The sequence below is a fragment of the Hylaeus volcanicus genome, chromosome 6 (genome assembly GCF_026283585.1).
Source record: "Hylaeus volcanicus isolate JK05 chromosome 6, UHH_iyHylVolc1.0_haploid, whole genome shotgun sequence".
Classification (NCBI taxonomy): domain Eukaryota; kingdom Metazoa; phylum Arthropoda; class Insecta; order Hymenoptera; family Colletidae; genus Hylaeus; species Hylaeus volcanicus.
The window spans coordinates 20963242-20987918 of NC_071981.1; the positions used below are offsets into that span (position 1 = coordinate 20963242).

At 45.4% G+C, this 24677-nt stretch overlaps 1 protein-coding gene across 2 annotated transcripts in view; it reads right to left on the reverse strand.

The window, feature by feature from the left end:
* Positions 1 to 23766, reverse strand: part of LOC128878661 (zinc finger protein ush) — a 201909-nt gene extending 178143 nt beyond the window's left edge. Inside the window, exon 1 of one of the 2 annotated variants that reach the window (XM_054127029.1) lies at positions 22970 to 23766. In XM_054127029.1, the coding sequence (XP_053983004.1) occupies positions 22970 to 23009 (40 nt within the window). In that variant the 5' untranslated portion in view covers positions 23010 to 23766. The remainder of the gene's footprint in view (positions 1 to 22969) is intronic. The other variant, XM_054127031.1, reaches the window with a different exon arrangement.
* Positions 23767 to 24677: the final 911 nt, after the last annotated feature.

A 24677-nucleotide genomic window follows, 5' to 3' on the forward strand; every position in this document is an offset into this window, starting at 1 on the left:
TGAATAGTCAGACAAATCTAATCTTCGATGATTAATAATTTATGTTTCGAGATAAAAAGATCTACCAGTCTACTATTTAGAGAAGATACGAAGAATTTCTCTCTTGTCTTCGGAAATTCCTCCGGCTACTCGAGGCTGGTATTGGTTCACGTCCCTGTGAGATACCGTCCCGGGAGAATAAATCTATCTCTCCATCTCGATAACAATCAGACCTATATTTTCAACAAACTTACGATCGCTGATCTTTCGGACGAAGGAGGAAATCAATTTATGGTCTCTACGATTCACATTTTACCAAACCTTCGAAGAATTCCTTGTTTCGCAGCACTGGGAATCTGACCTATATCAGACATGAGATTCGATGATCCGTATTAGTGGAACATTCTTCTCGGAACAACGTTGAAACTCGCGGTTGCGTCAACCGTGACTATCTTCGATATTATCTATCGCTATCTTCCAAAGCCACGAAATCCGATAGACACTCCGCGCTGATCTCTGGATCTCCTAGTAACTAAATAATTGGACGTTGGAATCTCCGTAAACACTGATAAAAGAAAACAGTACCGATGAGATAACAAAATCACGGTTATTCAAATATCCCTACCGACTCCTTTCAAAACCAACGAAATGTCGCATAAGGTAGGTTCGAACTATCGGACGACTCGTTATTATTAGACGAATAAAAATGTAGCGGCGTCACCTGTTCGTCGCAAAGTCGGTGACGATTAATCCACCCCTGGCGGATAAACGTTCCCAGACCCGCGGGTATCCATTCGTCGAGTATGTGAACCGAGTTTGCCTCGAGGGGGCTGGGGCAGCGCGCAAGGGGATTGGCCCGTCGAAGAGGAAGAACGAAAGAACGAGAGAGCAACCCCAGACGATGCGGAGACTGATAAAACTACGAATGATAACGCTGCCCCTACACCCGCCCCCCCCCCCCCCTTGTCCCCGTTTGCGCCCACAGTCCGTCTGTTTCTGACTATCCGCGATAATCTCGTGCTTCCGCATGAGGCGGAACGAACAGTTTTGCCCCTAAAGCTGATCTCCTCTCGCGTGGAAACCGCTCGCGACTCTCAATGACCCGCCATGATAAATCCACGCGAGCTCGGTGAATAATTGTTGAGTTGTCCCAATCGTGGAGCAACTGTCGCAGACCACACCCGAAATCATTAATACTTTTCTTTCCCATTTTTGTTAATCCTAGATTCTTACGTATACCACTTATTCTACTGTTTCTATTAATTCTAAGGCACCGGATTAACGGACGCTTCTTATAAGCCCGGGACTACGAATTCCGGGAGGTAAACATTAAAATTAGAAAGCCCCACGACTAGGCTCTTGACAGACCATTAATAAAGATCACGAATTAACCCTTACAGACCGGCCGTCCACGATTGAGGACAAGAAATTTAAAAATTACCGACACTATCGTTCAAGACGAATATCCTTACTTGTGCACACGAAGAAAGACCAGTTTTCATCGAAAACTACACGATTCGAATTTTTTCCCCGTACTAATTTTTGTTAGAATTCTATTTTAGAAATTTATTTTCTTAAAGATTACGATATAAGATGCCGAATGAAGAGTGCTCGGATTCTCAACGACCCGTACCGGTTGACTTATTTTGTCGGACCGAGGGTCGTCGCTTTCTCTCCCTGCTAGGACCCCGCCCCTCTTTCTGCTTTAAGGAAAAACAGACCCTTTTCCTCGAGGCCTTAAAGTGGCAATCGTTGTATTCCAACAATTTTAGTCCAAGTTAACTCTAAACATTAAATTATAGTGGCACGAGAAAAAGAATTCGTTTGCGTCTCGAAGAATTATCACGACCAATTGTTGAACAGCGAAAAAATGAACGAAAATACTCCGATTTTCTAGAAGCTACACTGTCTCGAGCCGAGAATCGGAACCACGGCAAACCCCGTCGAAGACAGTCCCACGATGTCATCCATCGATATCCCCAGCAAGCGTCAACACCAATAAACGCGGGGCGACGTCACGAGGCGGCAGTCCATCAATATCTGTCCACGTTCGAGCAAACCGAAGCGGCAGAGAGTTTCCCCCGAACGGCTGCAAAGAGAGAGCCAAGGGAGACACGGGGCCCCGAGATGTTATCGAGAACCGTGGCGAGATCGTAGTCTCGAATCAAAGCGGTTAGCAGCGGATACAAGTACGCGCGGGGACACCGGGTACCGTGTAAAGGTGAGCGGTCGCAACGGGGACGTGCATCTTCTTATGGCCGACGAGGAGACAGTAGTCCTTCCTCGTGGGAGATTCGCGACTGATAACGAGCGGTCCGGTACAGTGGCTGAAAGAAGTATTTCGCGCACCCAATTTTCTCGCTGTTGTGCGCTCGAGTGCTGTCTTTCATGTCCACGAGTGTACACAATTCACGAACTGCTTGTCGTATTCTTAAATCGAAGAATTTGTTTCTGTTGTAATAAAAACGTCGAAGAAAGAGAAGAGAATACTGGTGTTTACGGTAAGTCCTGTCTAAGAGACGTCCACTCGTTCTTATTGTTGAAGCTCAAATGGTGGCTACAACCGAACGTCTCTTAAATAGGATATCAAACACTCGTAAACGCGTTCAACATATTTCTGATCTATCTTTGAGGTACATCAAGGTACTCCGAAACCCTTTTCTTCAAATACCTAATGTACGAGAAGCTACCCTATCCAGCTCCATCAAATATTCGTACTCTCCCAAAAAGGACTACTGATCAAAGAACGAACAAATCACTCGAATAATGGCAGATTTGCGTCCAGGTGAAAACCCGAGGAGTCTCGGTGCGCAGGAGAAGAAAGAGAAACTGCAAGCAACGCGAGAGAATGGTCCGCGAAGCAGCGGGCACCGTTTCGCTCGGTGTTAGCCGCGCTCTCGACACGCTCGCTAATATCGACGATAAGATCGAGAGGCTGCATGTCGATGCCAGGTCGAAAGAAGCGTCGAGAGGCGCGGATACGCTCGCGGCGTCGCACGGTTGCGATGCGAAGACCCGAGTAACACGGTCCCGCGATGGAAGACGACGCGCCGGGACGCGCTGGCTGACACCTCCGTACAAGCGCCAACGTTCCACCTAATTAACGCGGTAACCGCGTGCAACGCCGTTGTCAAAATAACACGCCGATCGGTCTTGCCGATCGACACTGACACGTACCATTAACGCTCCGTATCGGGCCTAGATCGATTAGAGGGGCTGCTTGCGAAACCGAAGGAGGATCGGGCCTGGGGTCTTCTCTATGTTAATGCGCTCGTTCTTTATCCCGACTGGATAAATGAGGTGTTAGCCACCGAGGAACGTAACGTATGCCGACAGGAACGCGAAGTGGCGTCGGGCGCGAGCTTGCCGGCGACTCGTTATTCATTTGGGTCACGCTGGGTCTGTTAATAGCGTGTACAGCCGGCGCTTGCTCCTTTTGGGGCGAACCGTCTTAATACGACCATGTCGAGGGCTTCTTTCATTTTGTCCGAGGTTGGATTTACGGCGAAGATAGCTACAAGCTCGATCGAGGTTCCCCGGATTAACCCTCTGGGATTGGCGGGGTGAAATCGGTGGAGAGCCGGTTGATTGCTCAAACTGGCGTCGGTGAAGTGACGCACGGAGGACGTACCGGATATTTTAGACTGGTTGAACTGGGTAATTTTGTACGTTAGCTGGAACACGAAACGGCATTTTATTATTATCAGGCCACGGGTGGTATATGCAGACATATTCATTTAATTCGCCGAAAATATATATTTTGTGACAAATTTAATTCTGTAAAATTTAATTCTGTAAAATTTACGCTGGTGAGAATATTATGTTTGGAAATGTTAGTTATTCACGAATCAGTCGAAAGTGATGCCTATGCCTCTGCCAATTTGTTACGAAGAATGCTTCGGAGCAATTTTTATGAAGAACACCCGTAAGTATCGCATCGTACCAGAAAATGTTTAATATACAGAATTTTACTTCACCGCTTCAGACTTTCCAGGATCTAACCGCTATGGCTCGCGCAGGAAGGGTTCCCCTTCGTATCCCAGCTTGCCAGCGAGTATCAGCGCGTAAGGCACGCTCGATATCGGCCGTAAAATCGTCTGCTCGTTGGCCTTATGGTGGACGCATAAGGGCGTCACAAAACTTCCCCTCTCGCCCGTGCCCCCCTTTTCCGTCGTTTTCGTGAGGACGCGTCCGCGCGCATCCGACACACGCACGCCCTATCGGGCACACGAACGGTCGTCTATTTGTCGGAGGTGCACGCACACCGATTCACCAGCCCGGAGATGCATAGATAAGGAGGTGGAATGAGACGACGCCGCTCCTCAGTCTTTCTTAAATGTCCTCCTTCTCTGTTCGTCTTCCTCTCGCGGGGCTCCACCTCCTTCTCCCGTTCGCTTCTCCTCCTTTGTCCCCTTCTATTCCGATCCAGCGCAGCCACCCACGTGCTCGCACTTTAAACAGCGCTCTTCGACGAGCCTCGGAATGACGTGTCACGTCGGGAACGAGGAACAGACCGATCGCGTGGGTTACACGTAATCAGTCTTCGCTGAGAAATTGATATCGGGTTCCCTCGAACCGGGGAAGAGACAAATCGCCACGCCGAGACCTCGCTCCGTGGCTACTTCGAGCCTCGGAGCGGATTTTCATCCGGAACGTAGGCCACGTCCAAGGATACTCGAGCGCGATCAACCGTCAACGAACACACGATTATTACGCTCTTGAATTTCGTTTATAGAGAGACTATTCGGTTGATGCCATTTTTAGGGGATCTATATGCGAGATACTGGACCGACTCGTTTGTGACACGAGTCGACACTTTTCGTAATAAATGTTTTTCCTCTCGAGATATCGGAAAATGTGTAATAATCCGATTATTGGTACACGCGCATCGTTCGACTAACTTGCATTTCTCTGTAGCAAATCGGCGTTTCAACTTATCGTTCGATCGACAGGATCTAATTTCACATTTAAATATTTACTTATCCTTCAACAACCAACAGACGAAAGCCTGTACATATTCATTTCCTTGTATGAAATATTGATACAGCGATACAAGAATCTTGCCCACATATTCTACCGAATTCCACTGAAACAAAGCAGATCCTAACCGCCCTGTACTCGTTGTAACCTGAACGCGTTAAATTAAAAATCAACTAGGCCCTCGATCGAGAATACCGCTCCAATGTCGACTCGGCGCGAGGCGCGAAAAATTCCCCGGTGGAATTCCCGTTACATTGGCGTCCCATAAATACTTTATCACGAAACCGCACCGCTTCCACCGCCTCATAGCCGCGCGCCGTGTAAAGTTTACGAGCATCGTGACCATCGTAACACGCCAGGCCCCGCTTATTTGTTTCTAGAAGCGATACAGAGAGCCGCTGAGAACGAGATCTCGACTCGTGTCTCGTCTCGAGCGCGCGCCGCCCGTAATAATATCTTGTTTAGCCGGACAAACAACGGCACGCGCGCCACCGTGTCTGAAGAGACCTAATTGCCTGCTCGTATTTGCTCGGCAAACACCTTCAACAGCGTACAAACTCCTTTCCTTCGCCCCCCTCGTTCCGCGTCGATACGGGCTTGTCTCGCGACTCGCGTCGTCGTTTCACGCTGCTTCCTCGACGGGAACGATCATTGTCATCGCGCGGGTCGAATCTTGTCCCATACTGATGTGTATTAGTCGTAGAAATTAATTCTGTGCTTTTCCAAGAAGGTGAATCCACCATTTATTTAAGAAGAAAAACTACAGTGGTTGTAGGAACGAAATGTCGAAGCTCCAACGTAAGAAAATGACCAGTACGTATTTTTCTACTTAAATTAAAGTTGCAAGTGATTCAGCGTGTAAGGACACAGAATTAAATGGTACACCTGATAATTGCCAAGTACACTAGCGATCAATGATTCAAAGTATCGCAACATAAACATTTGTATATACAGGGTGTCCCAAAAATGTCGTAACACCTTGAAAGGGGTGATTCAGGAGGTGATTTGAAACAACTTTTTCCTTAGCGAAAATGTTGTCCGAGGCTTCGTTAAGGAGATATTAATAGAAAACCCCGACCAATCAGAGCGCGAGTATGCCGGTTGAGCGTAGGTTACGCGCTAGGCGGCCGCGCTCATTCGCTACCGCGGCCGCTCCAACGGTATACGCGCGCTCTGATTAGTCAGTGTTTGTCCGTTAATATCTCCTCAACGAAGCCTCGGACAATATTTTCGCTAAGGAAAAAGTTGTTTCAAATCACCTCCCGAACCACCCATTTCAAGGTGTTATAACATTTTTGGGACACCCTGTATTTGTCTCGCACTGTATACGGGGTGTCCCAGCCTAAGTGATACGGAGCTCTAACTCCAAAACTATCGGCCGAATGCAAAATCTCAAATATGGAAATTGCATGGTAAAATGGGGCTCATGTTTCAGCGAGAAGGAATTTTTGTTAACTTTGTTATTTAACGAGATATGATGGCCAAGTTTCGTTATTCAAATGAAACTATATATTTTTTTTGTATACCATGCGATAGTACTTTTCAAGACGAATTCATTAAGCTTTAATGTATTTATCTGATTTTTATTAGTTTTCAAGCTATAACGCTTCGAAGTTTGCTAGTATGTCCCTCAGATACCCAGCCCGTTCTTATTTCTTTTGCCCGTAGTTTCACCCGAGTAGTCCCGACCACCGGTGTAATATGATACGCTTCTGTCTTCTCTTTCTCTTTCTCTTTCACTATCTGTCCTTTTCCTACGTTCGACGCTCGACTCGAGTCAAGTGTAAACACATAAAAACACTCGAGTGCATTGTTATGGGTCTCCGATTTTGCATGCCTCCTTCAGTCGTTACTATATTTTCTAACGTTCTGCCAACAAACTTCGAGTGTCGAGAAGGACAGCGAATGAAGAAGAGGACGGAGCGATATGGGAAAATGGCGACCAACACCGGGATTATTTCGGTGAGGCAATATTTAGTAAATATGTTGCGAATTACGTCGTGTTTGGTCTCATTTATAATCAGAAAAATGTCAGGAATACGATGGTGACAGTTTTACAACAAAAACGGTAATAATAAAAAAAGTTTGATCGTTGCATTAGCATCGTCTCATCGAGATATCCGCTCCCGGATCATCTTACTGTCCATTTATCGTAGAGAAACTTGTGCATTTAAGAAGACTGTTGAATTATATACATACATACCTACAACTGCTCTTTGCACCTCGGTATCTTTAGCGAAATTGCCACGAATTTCGCCGGTCTGCGACAGATAAGTGACGTCAGCAAGACAGAGCTTGCTAGGTCGTGAAGATTAATGTGAAAATGACGAATGAAAAAGAGACGATAGAACGACCGACGATTAAAACGGAAATATACATTTGCGGAGATACCAATTGTAAACGCGAAAGAATATTGATATAGTCATCCCGACAAAATGATGTTTATGTTTGAAATACAGAAAGCAGACAACTTCGCGATAAATAACAATTGATCGAATAATTGCAAGTGTATGATTCATAAAGGTTTCAAAGAAGACAAAGAATAAGATCAATAACCTGACAAGTACCGAAACACTTTTATTTCGAATCATCTTCGGAACCTATGAATATTTCATTGAAATTAAAATTTTCTCGAGCAATACCTCCAACATCAATAATTCACCAACGACCAAGCCCCAACGAATAGGTTTTATTTCGAGCTACCTAAACACTGATCCTAATCACTGCACCCTCTGTCGATGGCACGCTTGCACTCCGCAATAAATGCTCCGAAATCTCATATCTTTCAAATCCAGATCGTGTTTTTCGTTGGCGAGTACGGTTCGCGTGCATTGTATCGAGGCGACAGCGAGAAGGAACGTGTTTCTTCGGGCGGGCAGCCTTCGGTCGTGGTTTAATTGCCATCGAAAGGTCGTTCTTAATTTTACGTTATCTCGATCGGGAGAATTCGAGGCCGGTACTGCCACGAAATGACCGAGGCGCCACTCTTATCTGAAGAGGCACGGATAAGCCCGATGATTGAGGAGAAAAGGAGCACTCGAGATACAGCGGCGTCGGTCGACGAACGAAGGGGGCCACAGAAATTGTTAAGAAACGGCACACGCATCGACGCACACACGTACGTCACCCACGGAACACTCCCACGCCTACACGTTGGCGAATCTGATGCACTTCGCTTATCATCTTCGAGGGGACTACGCTCCGAAATAAATCCCCCATCGGGGATTAATTATCGTGGATAGCGAACGCGAGTCCTGACTTTTTCTATGATACGTTTATATGTGTGCCTTGGAGACTGAGAAAATATTAGGTTGTCCCAAAAGTTTCGTTCGTAATTTGCACTCAATTATTTTGTGCGGTAGTATTTATATAAATAGACAATCTAATTTCTTAGATGTTGATGTTGTAACAGTAATGGAGCAAAATTAAAATGAATGAATCGTACACAATTCAATAATGTAACATTAGACATAAAATATCGTGTATGTATTACTTATTAATGAAACGAAAGAAACTTTCGGGACAACCTAATATTTCGTTGCTTCTATATATCGCGTGTTAAAATGGATCTATATGGATCTATACGAATGGATATACGTATATCGTGTATTAAATGGTAATCTAATTTAAATCTATCTAATTTAAATGTATATTCATATTCCAACTCAACTTTCGCATTAACCCATTCGCATCGACTTTTCCACTTTTCCGTGCGATGCGAATGGGTTGACTACCACCCGTACTTCGAAAAACACAGTTGGGTCTCCAGTGACCCGCCATCCTCTGCTCGAGGGTCGATCACCTAACGCGCGCACGGTCTCGGTAGATTTCGGCTTCGAAACGAGACCCTTTGACACGTTCCCTTCTCTCCCTCCGTCCCTATCTCATCTCGTGGATCGAGCACGGAATAAAAGGACGCTGAATGTGCCACCTATCGTAAGAATCGTTCGCGGAATACTCCGGTTGCGAAAGCGGGACAATTATCTGATTCGACCGCGGAACGAAACAACGGGCCAAATCGTTCTGACCGAGATCAGATGCGATCTGCCTGGGTCCCTCTCCGCGGCCCTGCCCCTGCTCCTGCCCCGCCCCGCCCTCCCGCCGCCCCTCGACACGAGAAGAAGAAACTCTCGTTGTTCCGATCAGTTAACGCTAATGAGCGATATATTTGGAAGACTCGCGAAACTGGCCTGCAGCCGTGCCACGGTACCCGTGCGGTTCTTTCGTACGACGAGCAGGGGACTGGTCTGATACGTTAATCCCTCCCGGTCATAGACCGGGGGAGGAAGGAGCTTTTTTATTTTATTTTTTTGTTATTCAAGTTTTCAAATCTCAAAAGATGCTTACTTGCTGTACAAGAAAGTTAATCTGTACGTGTTTGTCAACGTGTACGTAGAACTAGGGTTTTTGTATACATGCGAAGGATCAATATGTATATAAACTTCTCGAGAGATGTCGACATAGAATATCGTGGCTTATGCGCGAGTTGGATTTCACTTGCAAATTAGAGTTGCAGCGAATGCAATTAACTTAAGTATAACAATAATACGCATCGTTAACTTACAAGCTAGGGTATAACAAGGGAAACCGCAACGAAATAACGAGGATAAATTGAAACACGGGGAACGCTTCAGATTTAATTAGAAGGAATTTCGTCGGTAATCCAACCAATTACTAAGTCGTACTATTCTAAACGACTCGATAAACGTGTACACGTGTGTTCGACGTTCCTTTACTCGCATCAAGATCTTCCTCAAAAATAAAACATCACGAAAACGCGAACGAGAAATTACGTAAAAATATAACGTAGGAAACCTACGAAAAATCTTCAAGAATTTGATAAATGAGAAACGACGCGAAATTCGGTTCCTTAAAAATTCTGACGATTCAACGAATCTGAGCTACAACGTCCGTACTATCATCGTGTTTTTTTTAAATACTTTTTACACCGCATTTTTACGCTCACCGATGGAACTTACCCGAAGCGTAAGTCACTCCAACATCGATACGTAAATGCGGAACAAGTGTTACATTAGTTCTCATGCGTCGATGTGGGCGCACTCACGCACACACACGCCGACGTGTATCGCGATCGGAGCGGAGGGACGAGCCGGGCAAGCTACCCTTGCTCCTTCTGTCCGTTTTATCTGAAGACTTGAGAAAACGCAGACGCTTCGTGGCGAGGCTAATCTGGCCGGTATCGGGGCCCTAAAACCACCGCCAGGAGGCCAGAGACAACGGTAATAGGATAGAGAGCGAACCGTTTCTACGGAATGGTATGCGAACTTCGTACGCAACGAGAAATATAGCGAACGTGAGCGCGATCTATCGCGTCCTTGCCGCTCGAGGAATCGAATGACTTCGCACGCGATGTACGAACGCTGAGCAACCACTTTTTCCTACTTATGGTAAACGATGGCGCGCGATAGCAACGATAATATGGCCAATCGTGGAAATACTCAGGCAAATAGGAACTGGCCTCCGATCGTGACGAATTTTATTTTATCTTTTGAAAAATAAATGTCGAGCATAGCTAGACTAGTCCGATGAAATATTCGATCAATTTCTCCGTCCTCGGCCATGGACACTTACACGTTCCAAACATTCCCTTATCTTGATTATACTTGTTCCTTTCCTCTATCGAAATCTGACAGTAGTATAGAGATTTCTACTATCGGTACACGCGTGCAAACAATTTCATTGAAAACGGTCGAGGGCTACACACGGTTCGCTATCGATAAAAATATTTCATCAAACGAATCCATCTCTCGCGATAAAGAATTACGAATCCTAAACAGTCGCGAGTACCGCTCTTATCTTGGATTCGTTTGATTCATTTCTCCGTTAGAATTTCGTTTTAATCTACTATCGGCGCGCACACGAACGACTTCATTGAAAACCGCTGGGAACTGATCGCGCACCGCTATCGATAAAAGTACTTTATCGAGCTTCCCCATCAATGATCGCGAAGAGTTACTTTACTTTCAACCGCGTCTCCTTCCTTTTTGTGTCGAAATTTGATTTTAATCCGCTGGCTGCACGCGATACGGCTGAGAATCGGGTCATTCGAGTATAAAACGGTGGTTTTCGACTAATTTTATTTCAGGTTTTTAAATTATCTGCAATCCGCGTTTTTAGATTATCTGCATCCGTGAACGATTAGAAAGGCAATTTTTTGGTGTCCGGTGAAAAGGGTCGAAGTCGAATGCACGTGTATCTCGAGCGAACTGAAGGAATATTTTTTTAAATATAACAAATCTGCGTTCCGTTTACACCGCACAGTAACGTGCATCGAGACAAAGTTATTCTCGCTCGGGTTAAAAATGAGTTACCGATCCCAAAAGATGAAACCCTATTAGTCCTACGGTTTCCTATTTACTCTATCGCTTATTTGCTATTACTCTTTCCCAAAGTAAACACAATTTTCTCTCGTCCAAGTTGAAACAGCTCGTTTCCTCCAACGCAGTCTCAACTTTAAGAACAACACTCTATTTCGACATACCCACGTACCAGACTCGACAACGAAAAAAACCTAAATCCCTACGATGCGTACTTGGCACGAAGGTGCGCGAACAATCAAAACCAAGCTGAAGCGGTCCAACTCGCTTTACAACGATTCGCGTAATTAGAACGCGAACGAAGCCATCAGATTTATTAAAAACTACGACGATCGCGACAAAAGAGCCCAGCGATAAGGGGAGCGCAAATACAGATAGGAGGTATTGTTTCGAGCCGCGAGATTATTCATATCCACGTGTGCCAGTCGACTGTATTGTCGCGTAGTCGTTCGCGATGCTTTTGATCGGCGGATCGTACGAACGTGACGGTCGGCAGGTTAAAATCTCCTATCGGTGGGTATCAGCTCATTACGCTAATATTCACTCGGAATGCCAGACCGATATGGTATCTCGATCGTGCCTCTCGCGTTTCGCAAAGGCCTTTTTGCGCTCTGTGTCCCCCCCCCCCCCCCCCCCCCGCCCCGTCGCGTTGCAGCCTGCGCGCGCACGTGTAGAGGTCGTGCCATTTTTGGACCTCCCGTTTCGCCAGTTGCCGATCACATCCGCGATCCCGATCGTGCCTGATCCACTTGGTCGACTTCACGTGTCGATCCCCCACCCTTCCGCTCCGAAACTGGCGACACATTTTTATCCAGCTCCAAATCGGCGTTACACACACTGTTTCACGTACTCGCGTGACGCTCGGGTCGGACACTCCTATTCTTGTGCAGGTATGCAGTATTTTTAAATTAAAAAACTCGTAATCGATGACGACTCGGAATATTTAAGGAGACGCGTTTTTATTGGGCTGTTCAGAAAGTTCGTGGCAATTTAAAAAAAAAAAGAAAAAAATTCAAAGATACATTTGAACATTGAAATTTAAGACGCGTTATTTGTTTTCAACTATTCCGATATATTCGGACCTGTACCACCTGCCAAAAATCGACACGAACTTTCCAGACAATCCAATATTCTATCTCTCGTCGTCACTTTAGTCAACGTAACACTTTTGATTACCTGTGGACGTGTAGTAAGAGGAGTCGTTCTGTACTCGAAGAAGGATTTAAAACTGTCTTAGCTAACCCTCTTCGATGAGGACTCCACTGGGATGATCTTCGAGCCAGAATGTACTTCAAAATATTCCTACTTACCTCGAACAAAAGCTACTCCGAATGGAAAACTAAAAGTACACCAACCTGCTCCGATTCTTCGCACAAAGGTCGCCAGTCATAAAACTAAAAAACAGGGCTCCGGAAATCCATCAAAGATTTCTCCAAAGCCCAGTGAATCTCCCAACTACGAACCCCTAATGTCAAGTATCCACATTCCTCGACTCAACGACCCTGTCGACGAGGGACCTAACCGACTCCCCCGACACGAAACACATGTCCGGACCGCGTTCCCACCACGAATCTATTAAACCTTATCGGCGGTAGACTATCGAAATACTCTCGAAACAAGCGCGGGGGCGCGGTCTCCGCAGCGGATCCACGAGGCGAACCTCGGGAGGAAAGGAGCACCGCGCCGGCAAGAAAAGAAACGGGCCAGTTGTGTCCAGCATCGGAGGTACATCGCGGTTATCGGCGTAAAGCCGCGTTTACACGCGTGTAAAGCTGGTACGAAGGCTGGTTGACACCGAGCCCAGTCGAGGAGGGCACCAACGGACGGAGAAGCGACCAAGAGGAGACGGAGGTCTAACGCACGGGACGGGATAAGGGAGGAAGAAGGAGAACTCGCGGACACCATTCCAGCGATGCCAGGGTCGTGTCGTAACAGGCTGGAGTGACACCACAATGCGGTGTAGCAATTTGTAGGCTCGCCCTTCGTCCTTCCTCCCCGATTGGTGTCTCTCCCTCGGTCGCCAGCAGCCGCCTCCTCTTCCTCCGCTTGTATTTATGAGCCGAGCCGGGAGAACGCCTGTATCGGTTCCTCTCGCTCGGCGAAGGCAGGAAGGACGATGGCCAGGAACACCGCACGAAAGGAGCACACCGGGGAGAACCCGTGTGCGCTGCCGGCTTGCTTCTCGCCGTGGGCCCTCGATGAACGAACAACAAGAGGAGGAAGAAGACACCGAGGGGGAGGAACGGAGGGAACGGAGGACGGACAGAGAAGAGGCACGAAGGAGGGTTAACTAGACGAGATCAACGCCGCGATAGTTGTCTCTCCCGCGTTTCTTCGCGAAGAAGACACACGAGGGAGAGACGAAACAAAGTGGGAGAGACGCCGGGAATAAGGAACCCGACGAACCCGGGGAAAAACGGGAGGGATGTAGTGGGAACTCGCGCGCGCGCGCACACACATATACGCGTGCGTTGCACACGGTCAGGGGAGAGACATCTGCCGCGGCCCCGGATTCATGTGTTTGCGCGGAATAAGGGATCCGGGCGAGGAAGATAAGGGACGCTGATGGACCTTCCTTCTCCGGTTCTTCTTGTTCCTCTTCTTCCACGTCGTCTTTCGCTTCTTCCGAGCTTCCTTTGGCCCTTTTCCTCGTCCCTTCCCTTTCACGTCACCCGCTCATTGCACACACCGCCGGCCGATCGACACTGATAGCCGCAACGACTGTTCGCGGGTAACCGGCCACGACGGAATTTGCGACTCTGCTTTTGTGCCTTCCTTCACGGACACGAAGGGAGAAAGGGGCACACCACGGGTGCAGGGAAGCTCGCCCCCCTTTTGTACCGATAGATTCCAGCGACGAGATTTCGGGAATCTTCGTCCCGGGGAATTGAATTCCTCTCGTGACGCGGGTATTACCCATTCCGAGAAACGTAATTAACCGTTCGTCGGGTATCTCCGTCTCCTTTTCTGCGTCTTCATGCGGGGGAAATGACGACTATTGTGGGGGCAGGTGGGGAGGTTCGGTACCTGTGCACTCTTACCGTTCCTCGAGGTCGCCAGGGTCAACTGCTTCGTTAGGGACAACTTCTTTTCCGGTAATAAAGATGCGCTGCGCTATATCTAGAACCTCGATTATTGCAGTAAGCGAACCAAGTCAAGATGAAGGATGAGTGTGTGGTGTTAGAGTGCGTGCGGCGTGAATGGAAAGACTACAGGATGTAAGAATGTGTGTGAGAGGGCGAATGTCCTAATGCTTTAGATTAAAACATAAGAGGCGCGGACGGTTCGTCGGGGAACAATGGGAAGACGACGGTCAGTCGATCGCGAGCAACCGAGAAACACCGTTATTTTTATTCCTTATTTTAATTAAGTATTTTTCGTTCTGTTCGATACTGGCTTTATTCAACTCCCCTCATCCTCGCTAAAAAATAGAATCCCACAAAGATGCTTAGACTTACTTTCACCAAAACCTTGGTAAACCACTGATAACGCAAAGATAGCACACGAACAACGTAAAAGTTTAAGGTGAAAAATTTAAGGTCTGAACCGCTTTGAAGCTCGGCGACCGAGCATCTGCGATACGAGACACTCGAGACACGAAATCTCGCGATTTCTTTCATTTAATTCCATTTAAAAATAATAATAGTCTAATGATCGACCTTAAAATATCATGTAAGCATGTGTTAAACAGGAAAAGATAAAAATCACTGAAAAAGAGGCACTTGAATTTCCATACACGCAAACAGTTAGTTACTCTCGCTTTACCCCATACCAACTATCGCTAACTCGTTTTTAATGGTCTTGCAATGACACTCGGTATTAAACTTCAAAGAGCATGCAACAGTTGCGCACGAATGATTTTTTCGCAGGAAAAGAAGATGGAGATCTTCTCTTGTAAGTTCGAGGGTTCGATCGAAAAGGATTCGGAGCACCAAAGAAAAGGACCAAAGGTATCATTAAATTTTCCGAGTACTATTTGTTTCACTTTATTAATACAACAAAATCGTCGATCGATCAACGATGAACACGTTGCTTCCATTCGATGTCCATTCGAACGAAAGATGTCCCTGAACGCCAATCCGCAAAATCGGTACACAAAAATCTTCTCCCCCGGACCACCACCAAGCGATCACACAAAGAAGCAACCAACACGCAAGACGAACATTCAATTACCATATAAAAGGAGGGGGGAAAAAAGGACGTCGCGGAGAAGTGTCGCTATCGAGCGATCTCGCGACACACAATGAACAGAGCACGCGAAGAAGCAAGAAACACCGAAGACGAGGCGATAGGCGCGGCCCGAAGCCGTCGCTATTAGCGCGTCGACAACGATTACAACGAGAATTAAATCGAAGCGAACATACCCCGCCTAGGGTTGCTCATCTCGACCAACGAAAGTCGCTGGAAACTACCGAACGAGTCAATTCGACCCACGTGCCTCGAGAACCACACCAAATACGTATGCATTCGATAAAATTATTCTACTACAAGTTAACCCTTTACTTACCGGGAGCCTATTTATAGGCTTTTTAATTCCAGTATTTAGCTTTTTGAATTTATTTACTGTGTCGATGGTTGTCTACTTACCATATTCAGTGTTTGTAAACAGACTTTGGCTTCAGTGTACCCAGTAACAGTATAGAGGAATTATTGTCAGCCTAGATTGGCATGTACTACCCTAGAAAATTCTTTTTAAATTAAACACTATATCTAAATAACCCGGTAGGATAAGGTGTTAACAGAACAGACGAGGAAACTCAGGTAAGAATTTGTGATGAGTCATAGGAAAAAGATATCCGTTAGCAAAGCTGACAATGAAAGTGATTCATTTTGTGTCACTCGAAAAACAAGTTTAATTATAAATTTAATATACCGTTAAAGAATGAATGAAGACAATTATTAATACGTACACGAGCACGTATCCAAAGTAAATACCATATATCCAAAATAAACTACCCCTCGATCTTTTCCTATCGGAACAAGTCCAATTACAAATACGAAACCTCGAACGGTTAAGTAAAACTAGCCGTTCTCCACAGGTTTATCAACGCGCCTGGAAGGTGTATCGACTATTAACGCGTCGACAACGATTACAACGGGAACGCAATCGAAACGATCCTCCTCCGCCCTGGGTTTCGCTCGTTATATTACCTCGTAACAAACCTCGCCGAATACGAGTCGATGGCGCGCGAAGATATTATTTACGGTGGAGCGCGATTCAATAAAACATTTTATATAATCATTGGTTATTAATTTGACGGCTGCACACGACGGGGGGTGATTGCTGGCTCACAGCGGGGCACCTTTTATCCCTGGGATCGTCGATTACCAGCGCGATACAAGCGAGCTCGGACTCTCATCCGTCTCCTCCCCGAACGCGAAGCCGCGGCACTTCCATCCAGCGATTCGTTAAATCGAAACGCGACGCGTTTCCAACGGAAAACAATCGATATCGGTAAGGGGGGATGATGGCTCTTGTTATTTACCACTGAGTCGATCGCGAACTGATTTGGAGAGACTAGCAGCGACGCACTGGGTGCTTAACATTAGAATACCAGTTCTTTGGACTTCTCTTTGGAATTATTGGGAGTTCGACAACGTTTCTGTTGTAATTGTTGGAATACAACGATTGTCACTTTTAGGTCTTTAGGAACGAAGTAATTTATTTAGGGTCTGCTTTTCCTTAAAGCAGAAAGAGGGGTGGGGTCGTAGCAGGGACAGAAAGCGACGACCCTCAGTCCGACAAAATAAGTCAACCGGTACGGGTCGTTGTGAATTCGAACACTCTTTCTTTAACATTCTTATATCGTAATCTTTAAGAAAATAATTTTCTAAATATCAAATTCTAACAGTAATTTATGGTGAAAATAATTCGAGTAGGGAAGCAAGTATGGAATTCGCCCTTCTCTGTTTTCCGATAGTAGCGTGCATAGGCTGGTTGTAAGTTCTGTCGATGAGTCTTTGACAGTCAACGTTAACACTAAAACTATCGAGGTAAACGCATGCTCGTCTCGCATACAACTGAAGTTTTGTAGTCACGAGGGAAGAGGAACGAAGTAATTTATCAATGAAATTGATTTCCTATTGCAATGCTCCTCGAAATTGGGGTAAAACTATCGTTACGAATTGAGTGATTTTTACAACTTTACCGACCGGTAGCAGTTGGACGTGTAATTTAATAACATTTTTTGTGTTTATAAGATTAGCACCGGATTAGTTTTCGGATTATTATTCATAGGACGATATTAAATATTTATATTACGATGGTATCTCTCTCGATGGTAATAGATACAAGATTATCGATTACCATGGCAAAAAGGCGATCGACGGACTACCGGTCAGTAACGCGTTTAGAAGTTTAAAGTGCGTAAGTACAAGATCGAGCGGGTTGGTAGGGGCCGGTGTCAACAAACCCTGCGTTCGAGGCCCGTTAAACGGACACTTCCATATTCGTATCAAGACAAAAAGAGGGAACTAATGGGTCTCTAATCCTTCAGCGATCAACACATTCCGCGTATCGGCCGCGAGCTCTTCGGGCAAATAGAAACCACGCAATAAGGAACTGGTCGGTAATAAGAAGTCGGCGATGACGCGGGGCGATATCCAAAAAGGTAAAACAGTTTTCGCCGCTGGCCTCGGCCAGATACCCGAACGATAAACAAATCCCGATTCCACGTGGAACTTCCTGCTCGATGGCGAATTCTCACGGGGGACAGCGACTCGCGACGATCGCGTATCGAGCAAAGAAAAACGCGCGCTTCGCCAACCGAACAGATAAACGCGGTTCTGACGTCAATTATTTTTAATCTCGCCGGTCGCTTATCGCGCATTCGTCGCGAGGTCCGTGCCTCTTTCGCGAACGACGTATCCGCGAAACGTCGCGAACGTAATCGACCGTTCGACGGTTCCCGAACGCGTCCTTTCCCGAAATCGTCGAACTTTTGTTGCACAACAACCCGAGCGAACCCGGCGACCGAGCCGAGCTGCTCGCGCACTTCAGAATCCTTCGCAGCGATAAGACGGAGATAGCTTAATCTTTAAGGCGATCGCGTTATTCCGTCGCGAATTTCAGGCACGTATCGCCGTCGCGGCGTAAATTTTAACGATTTCTTCGAAGTTACGACTTACAAGATGTTGTCCCCCTTTTTATTTTATCGTTCGAGTTCCGAGCGTGCACGGGGTAAACGTTTTGGGAAATTTAGACTGGTTCCGGGAAAGTCTGTTCCTTGGAATATTCCGTATGAACACTCGTATCGGTACGAGAGGAATGTAGAGGCCTCGCAGCTAAAGTTTGTGTTGCAAAATGTGAATATTGTAGGATAATCCAGGTCCGCGATTAGAGCGATTAACGTGGAATATTCGCGTAACAATGACTACGTTGCAACTTTGATCATTTTAGATATTTTTGAATACGCAAGTTGGGACACATGCACTAAGAAACGTTCTTTCAAATACCCTTCAATTTGTTAATAGAAATGTTTGTCCGAAAGAAATTCAAGAAGTAAATGTTTTGAAATTTTAGAGCATGGAGCACAAATATTTTCCCAGGCGCATCGGACCCCTTGTCCCAAAGAAATTATGAACTGTATACGTAAAAATTAAACGATGGTTAAATTCGTTCCGTTTACGACGAGAATGAACCCCATCAGAATGACACCGTGCCCTATTACGTCTATCGCGTGTTACGTATAAAGGGCCAGGGACACAAACGAAAGTCGGTAGACTTCGCTCGTTATTAACTCGATTACAGGTGCTCCCAATTAGCCGTCACGCGCGCGACCGGCCATCGCAATGCTGTTCGCAGTAATTACAGAGACGTTAAAGTCGAAACGAATAGGGTGGACGAGAAAAAACAGGTTCCTCCAAAATCGGATCGGAGTGGAAGCGAAAAAAAAAAAAAACAACGACGAGCAACGAACGCTTGTCGTGGAACCGCTAAAACGAGCCCATGTTAGGCTCATCGGGCTTCTCATCGAATTCTTCGCTAAATACCTCGAACGCGTTCCAAATACTCGAGTATTAAATATAACGCGGAGTACACGGCTCAATTTCGAATACTTCCAAGTATAGTTTGAATATCTTTCGAATACTTAAGTATTTAAATAATGTAGAAATTATTAAATGATCGATAAGCTATAACGTATCTACGTTATTTAAATAATGTAGATATCTGAACACGTCCTTACTTGAATAATGATATTCGAGTAATGGTACTGGAATAGCAACGAGGTTGGGTTTAAAACCAGTATTTTAGCTGAGTACAGTACGTACACCCTAACGTGTACTAAAATTAAAAATTCTGGATGAATAAAGCTTCGAAGGTTAAGGTCAAAGCAGTAAAACGCAAACAGATAGGAAATATACGAAAAATTAATGTTTGTTAACTCTTTGCACTCGAGAAGCTCGAAAGCTCCATAGTCGCCGCTACGGCGACATAGCGAACCGCCAGCGACTAACTTCCCCTTCGATCTACAATGGGTCAAAAAAGTATTGGCGCACCCAGTTTTCTTTGAATATCTTTATAATTTGAAGTAATCTATTAATATTAACTACGTTTATGAGTGTCTTTCTACGCACATAGATAGTATGTTCATCGAGAGTTCTAAGTTATTTGTTATAAGGAAGTAAAGTGAAAAAAAGAAACGAAAAATCTATAGTCAAAAAAGTATTGGCACACGTATGATTTTGCTATAAGGACAAGCGTTACTCGCTTTGGTACGCGACAAATTCGGTTCTAGGAACATAAAGATAAACAGAACTTGCTGTTATGAATCTCTTTCTCAGTTAACACGATCAGTCTGTGCTTGCACTTTGAACAACAATCGTGACTACGAAGAAGAGCGAGTTATCGTTGTGCGTGCGAAATAAAATTATTGTATTACACAAAAGTATTAGGTTGTCCCGAAAGTTTCTTTCGCGAGTTGCACTCAATTATTTTATGTGCTCGTGTTTCTATAAATAGACAATCTAATTTCATAGATATTCACGTTGTAACAGTAACGGAGCGAAATGAATCGTGCACGTAATTCAGTAATGTAACATAAAACATAAAATATTGTGCATGTATTTCACAGCTTCGTATCTTCAGAAATCAGGCATAATTCAAATTGCAAAAGCTCGGAACGATCCTAACCCTAACCAGCAAGGTTCAACGAGCCAGCCGCGTGAAAGTGGACGGCGACTTTCGTGATCGCGGGCCACGTGATCAAACCGCGACACAAGGGCGGTCGAGGGACGAAGGATCTCGCGGAATCGGCACCCGCGATCTCGTCTGACCTCGATCGTTTTACGCCGGGATCGATAAAAAAAAAAAGAAGAAAAAAAGAACGAAAGAAAGAAAGAAATCAGTCCGATACGAATTTGTGCAACGGGGCCCGAGCGACGGCCGTGCGATCGATACGATCGAAGTCGTGGAAGTCGATAGCTTTAATTGGCGGCTACGATAACGCGTGCGGTTCGCCGTTGCGTAAGGACTCGCGTTAGAACCGCGAGAATCGAAACGGGAGTCGATCCGAACGCGAATTTCGATTGCGAGAAAGTCGAGAGCTACGCATCGAGGGATTCACAGTATAAAGATCGATTCAGACTATACGACACGGACCGTCACGTTCCGGCAACGACACGTACCGGCACACAGCGCGGAATAAGTGGACAAAATTCAATATTGGTACATATCACAATGTGAGGCACATTTCTATCGTAGAAAACGTGTGTCGGCGTGGAAATTGTTATAAATAGTCATGTATCAATCATCTGTATCCATAATACAATCTTTATTTTCAAACGAACGTACAGACATAATGGCAAAAAATATCCCGAGTTCTCAACATATTTGGATACATTATTTGTTATATTTTAAGAAACTTTTAGCAAAATCCCGAACTCGAAGTTATGAATATTTCGTTCTGAAAATTACCGAATTAACAGGTACCGATTTTGATTAACGTTTTCAAGACTGATGATACCATTAACAAATGGAAGCAATTTTTGCTGAGATGCAAGACATTTTTTTTGTAGCGATGATTAAATTGAAAGGAGCGACAAAAATCATCGAAGTATTATTGTTTAATATTCATCTTATACAAGATATATAGCAATTGTAAATAAATAATTCCTCGTTGTAAAATTCAAGTGTACGATTTGAATGTGAATTCAGGCCCCGCAAAATTTTTCAACCCGGCCCGGCAAAAGGTCACGCCGGCTCTGAAAAAACGACGTTACTTTCCGGTCTACCTAATATTATCTGTAGGTATTCAAAAATATATAGGCCTCAAAAAATTCATACATATTTTGCAATAACAAATGGACTGCCGGTCAAGTGCAGGGCACTCTGAAGATTATCTGTAGATAAATTGTATACAAATGTATATCGTAGTCTGTGCTCACTTGCGCCGCGAGTGGTAGAAATATTCATAACTTTAAGCTCGGGATTTTGATAACAGTTTCCTAGTAATTAATTTTCGTATGGTGTTGGATCTCCTTGTACAGTCTTCGTGCGCAGAACTAATCCCGAAGCGACGGGTCCGATACTACCGCGTAGGCCAGAAAGTCCGCATCGCGAGAGACGCGAATTGCACGGAAGACAGTGGCGATTAACTCGATTAATAATAGGTATCGATCTGATCGCTATCGTTTAAAAGTGAAATGCGACGGATTCTAGAGTATCGGAGTACGCACGCGGTCGAACGCTACATGCGTGGTCGACCACGTGACCCGCGAGCTCGTAAAGTCAGCTGTCAAGTTGACGACAAGCGAACCTGTCCACCGACGACGGCCTTTTCTCGTTCTTGGATAACTTAACATCGAATTAATTAATGATACACAATCGTGCGAAATACGTCAAACGCGCGACTGATCGCGAGGAGAAACACCAAAGCAAAAACAGTAAAATTTCACGTATAAAAATACACTCGATTAATTCGACTCTATTACATTCCCGCCAATCGAACAACGCGATAGAGATCCGAAACTCGTTGGAAAAGATCAGACAACTGTTAAAAAGGACGGCGAGGTCTGTTTTTACGCGAAGGAATTACAGGCGACGCGAATCGGCCGAGACAGTTTGCACGGTACGTAAACCGGCGAGTGGAAACGCGGCCTGACAACCCACGACGCCCAATCACCTGTCAAGCAACGTGGCGACCGGCTAAAAGCACACGCCGCGTCGAGAAACCCGTTTTTCCGGGTAACTCGTCACAAGGCACGACAAACACGATTTATCCCATTGACTGCGGACCCTGTTCACCAAAATTTTACGTTCCACGGCGGATTCTCTAAACGTGTCAATTTAGACTGCGTCACTTCTTAGACTATTTATACGTAACGTTGATTCACTCCAAAAGAAAACAGGCTACGAGAAACATGTTTTAATTTCTCTAAGCAAAGGACGAGTCAGAAAAGATATGCGTCATCGTATTCTCGACCGTTTCGATGCGTAGAGGACGACTAGTCGCGCGTTTGAATGACTCGCCTAGGAAAGTAGACGGCTTTTAAATCACTCACACGTGCGATCGAGACGGCAATACATAGTTCTCGGAATGCTCACACGTGTGAGTCGTCCGCAGTCAATGGTTCGCCACGCCACGCGTGACGCGGCACACTGATTACATGGGGAAACGAAAGTAAGCTGCATGACGAAGAAGAAATTCGGAGTCACATTGATTACGACTCACGTTTCAGCGGTTTCGGGTTGCTCTGCTTGCGGCGTGACATCCTCTGCGTTCTGCCATCACCAAATCAACGTCGACATGCTTGACATCGTTGCAGGTACTGCGCGTGAGATGATGAAGATTGCTGCTCCGTCCCAGATCGTCGTGACGTCGTTGACATAGAACAAGTGACACAGCACACGCAACGAGAATCAGCGTTTAGACGGAACAGGTTGGTACGAGAGACGATATAAAGCGAGGACAAGGGATAAAAAAGAAAAAGAAAGCGCAGAACAGCCGGGAGTAAACACTTTGAGGCACAACAAACGTTTCCCGATCACCGGACAATGTATGTAGCTTGCGAACGCTTCTCTTTTCCGTTGAACGGTTTACAGGCCGTCTCGAAAGCGTTCCTTGTTTTCCTTACCCGCGTTTACGGCCGGTTCTCGCGTTTTCCACGCACGAGTGCCGACGGAGAACGCATACACGCACCACGACAGCTCATACCGCGGCCGCTGTCAGCGAGCAACTAAACAAACGCGATACCAAACAACCCCCACTCCCACCAACGCAGCGTGACTACGCGAACCGAAGTGGGGAGCGCAGAGGGGAAACTAGCTCCGCCCACTGCGCGCGGTCTGCTTCCGAAAGCGGGAAATTTTGAACGGAGTATTTATCGACCGAGAGCTCTGCTCAATTTCCAGAAGGCAGCTTCTTCTCTAGCGACATCTGTGACGGCATGGTGTATTTCAAAATGTCCCTAGGTTCTTCTTTCTCGCCTGGTAATGGTAACAGAATATTTTTAAGATGCCAACAATAGGTATCAGAGGGATCGTACTTACCCACGAAGGTGTCATTCATTGAGAATAACACGATGCATTTTATATCCCCTACCTGAAATCTATATTTTGCGATCGTAGTTATAGAAATAATAAATAAAAATACATGTAACTCTTATCACATTTTATATAATGATTAATTCACTGGATTTGTGATGAAGTAATAGAAGCGTGAGTTTTGCACTAGGAAACTCAGATTATCGTCTAAAACGGTCAAGGTTCTGTAATAGTCGATGGCATGAACGTGCATATACATCAAACGAACAGTGTTTTTGTACTCAGCATAATCTCTTTCCGAAGGCTGAAGCTTTTTTTATGCTTCCATAAAATATTTTTATTATTCTCCTAAAGCCGTGATATTTTCTGTGATCTATCTTCAACCGCATATAATACAAAGGAACGACTATCGGGCACAGTTCAGTCCAAGCAATTTTTACGTGGCACCGTTTTTGCCGATGTAAACAAGCCGAAGACAAATTTATATTCCCACAATTTCTACCGATACATTCTATTTTTATACGAACGATGTAATAGAGTTCACAGGGTCCGTCGAATCCATTTGTAATTAAAACTACCAGACAACAAAACGGTTGGACAAAAACGAACGCATTTCCATTGAACGTATTTTTAGTCGCAAGATGTTTACGTGATACTTTCTGTGAAGGGCTCTGACCCGTTTAACGTCAGACACGCCCCACGCTTTCAGACCCGTGAGCACCGTGTACACAAACTCTCATGCGTCGTGGCACGCACAGCTACCATAATAATGCAGTCATGACTTAACTAGGCTCGGGACCACTCGTCCAAATGCTTTGCATTTGAACACTCGAATACTTTTGTGTCGAACTACTCAAATCTCGAAGTATTCAAAGATGGAACTGCTTAAACATTAA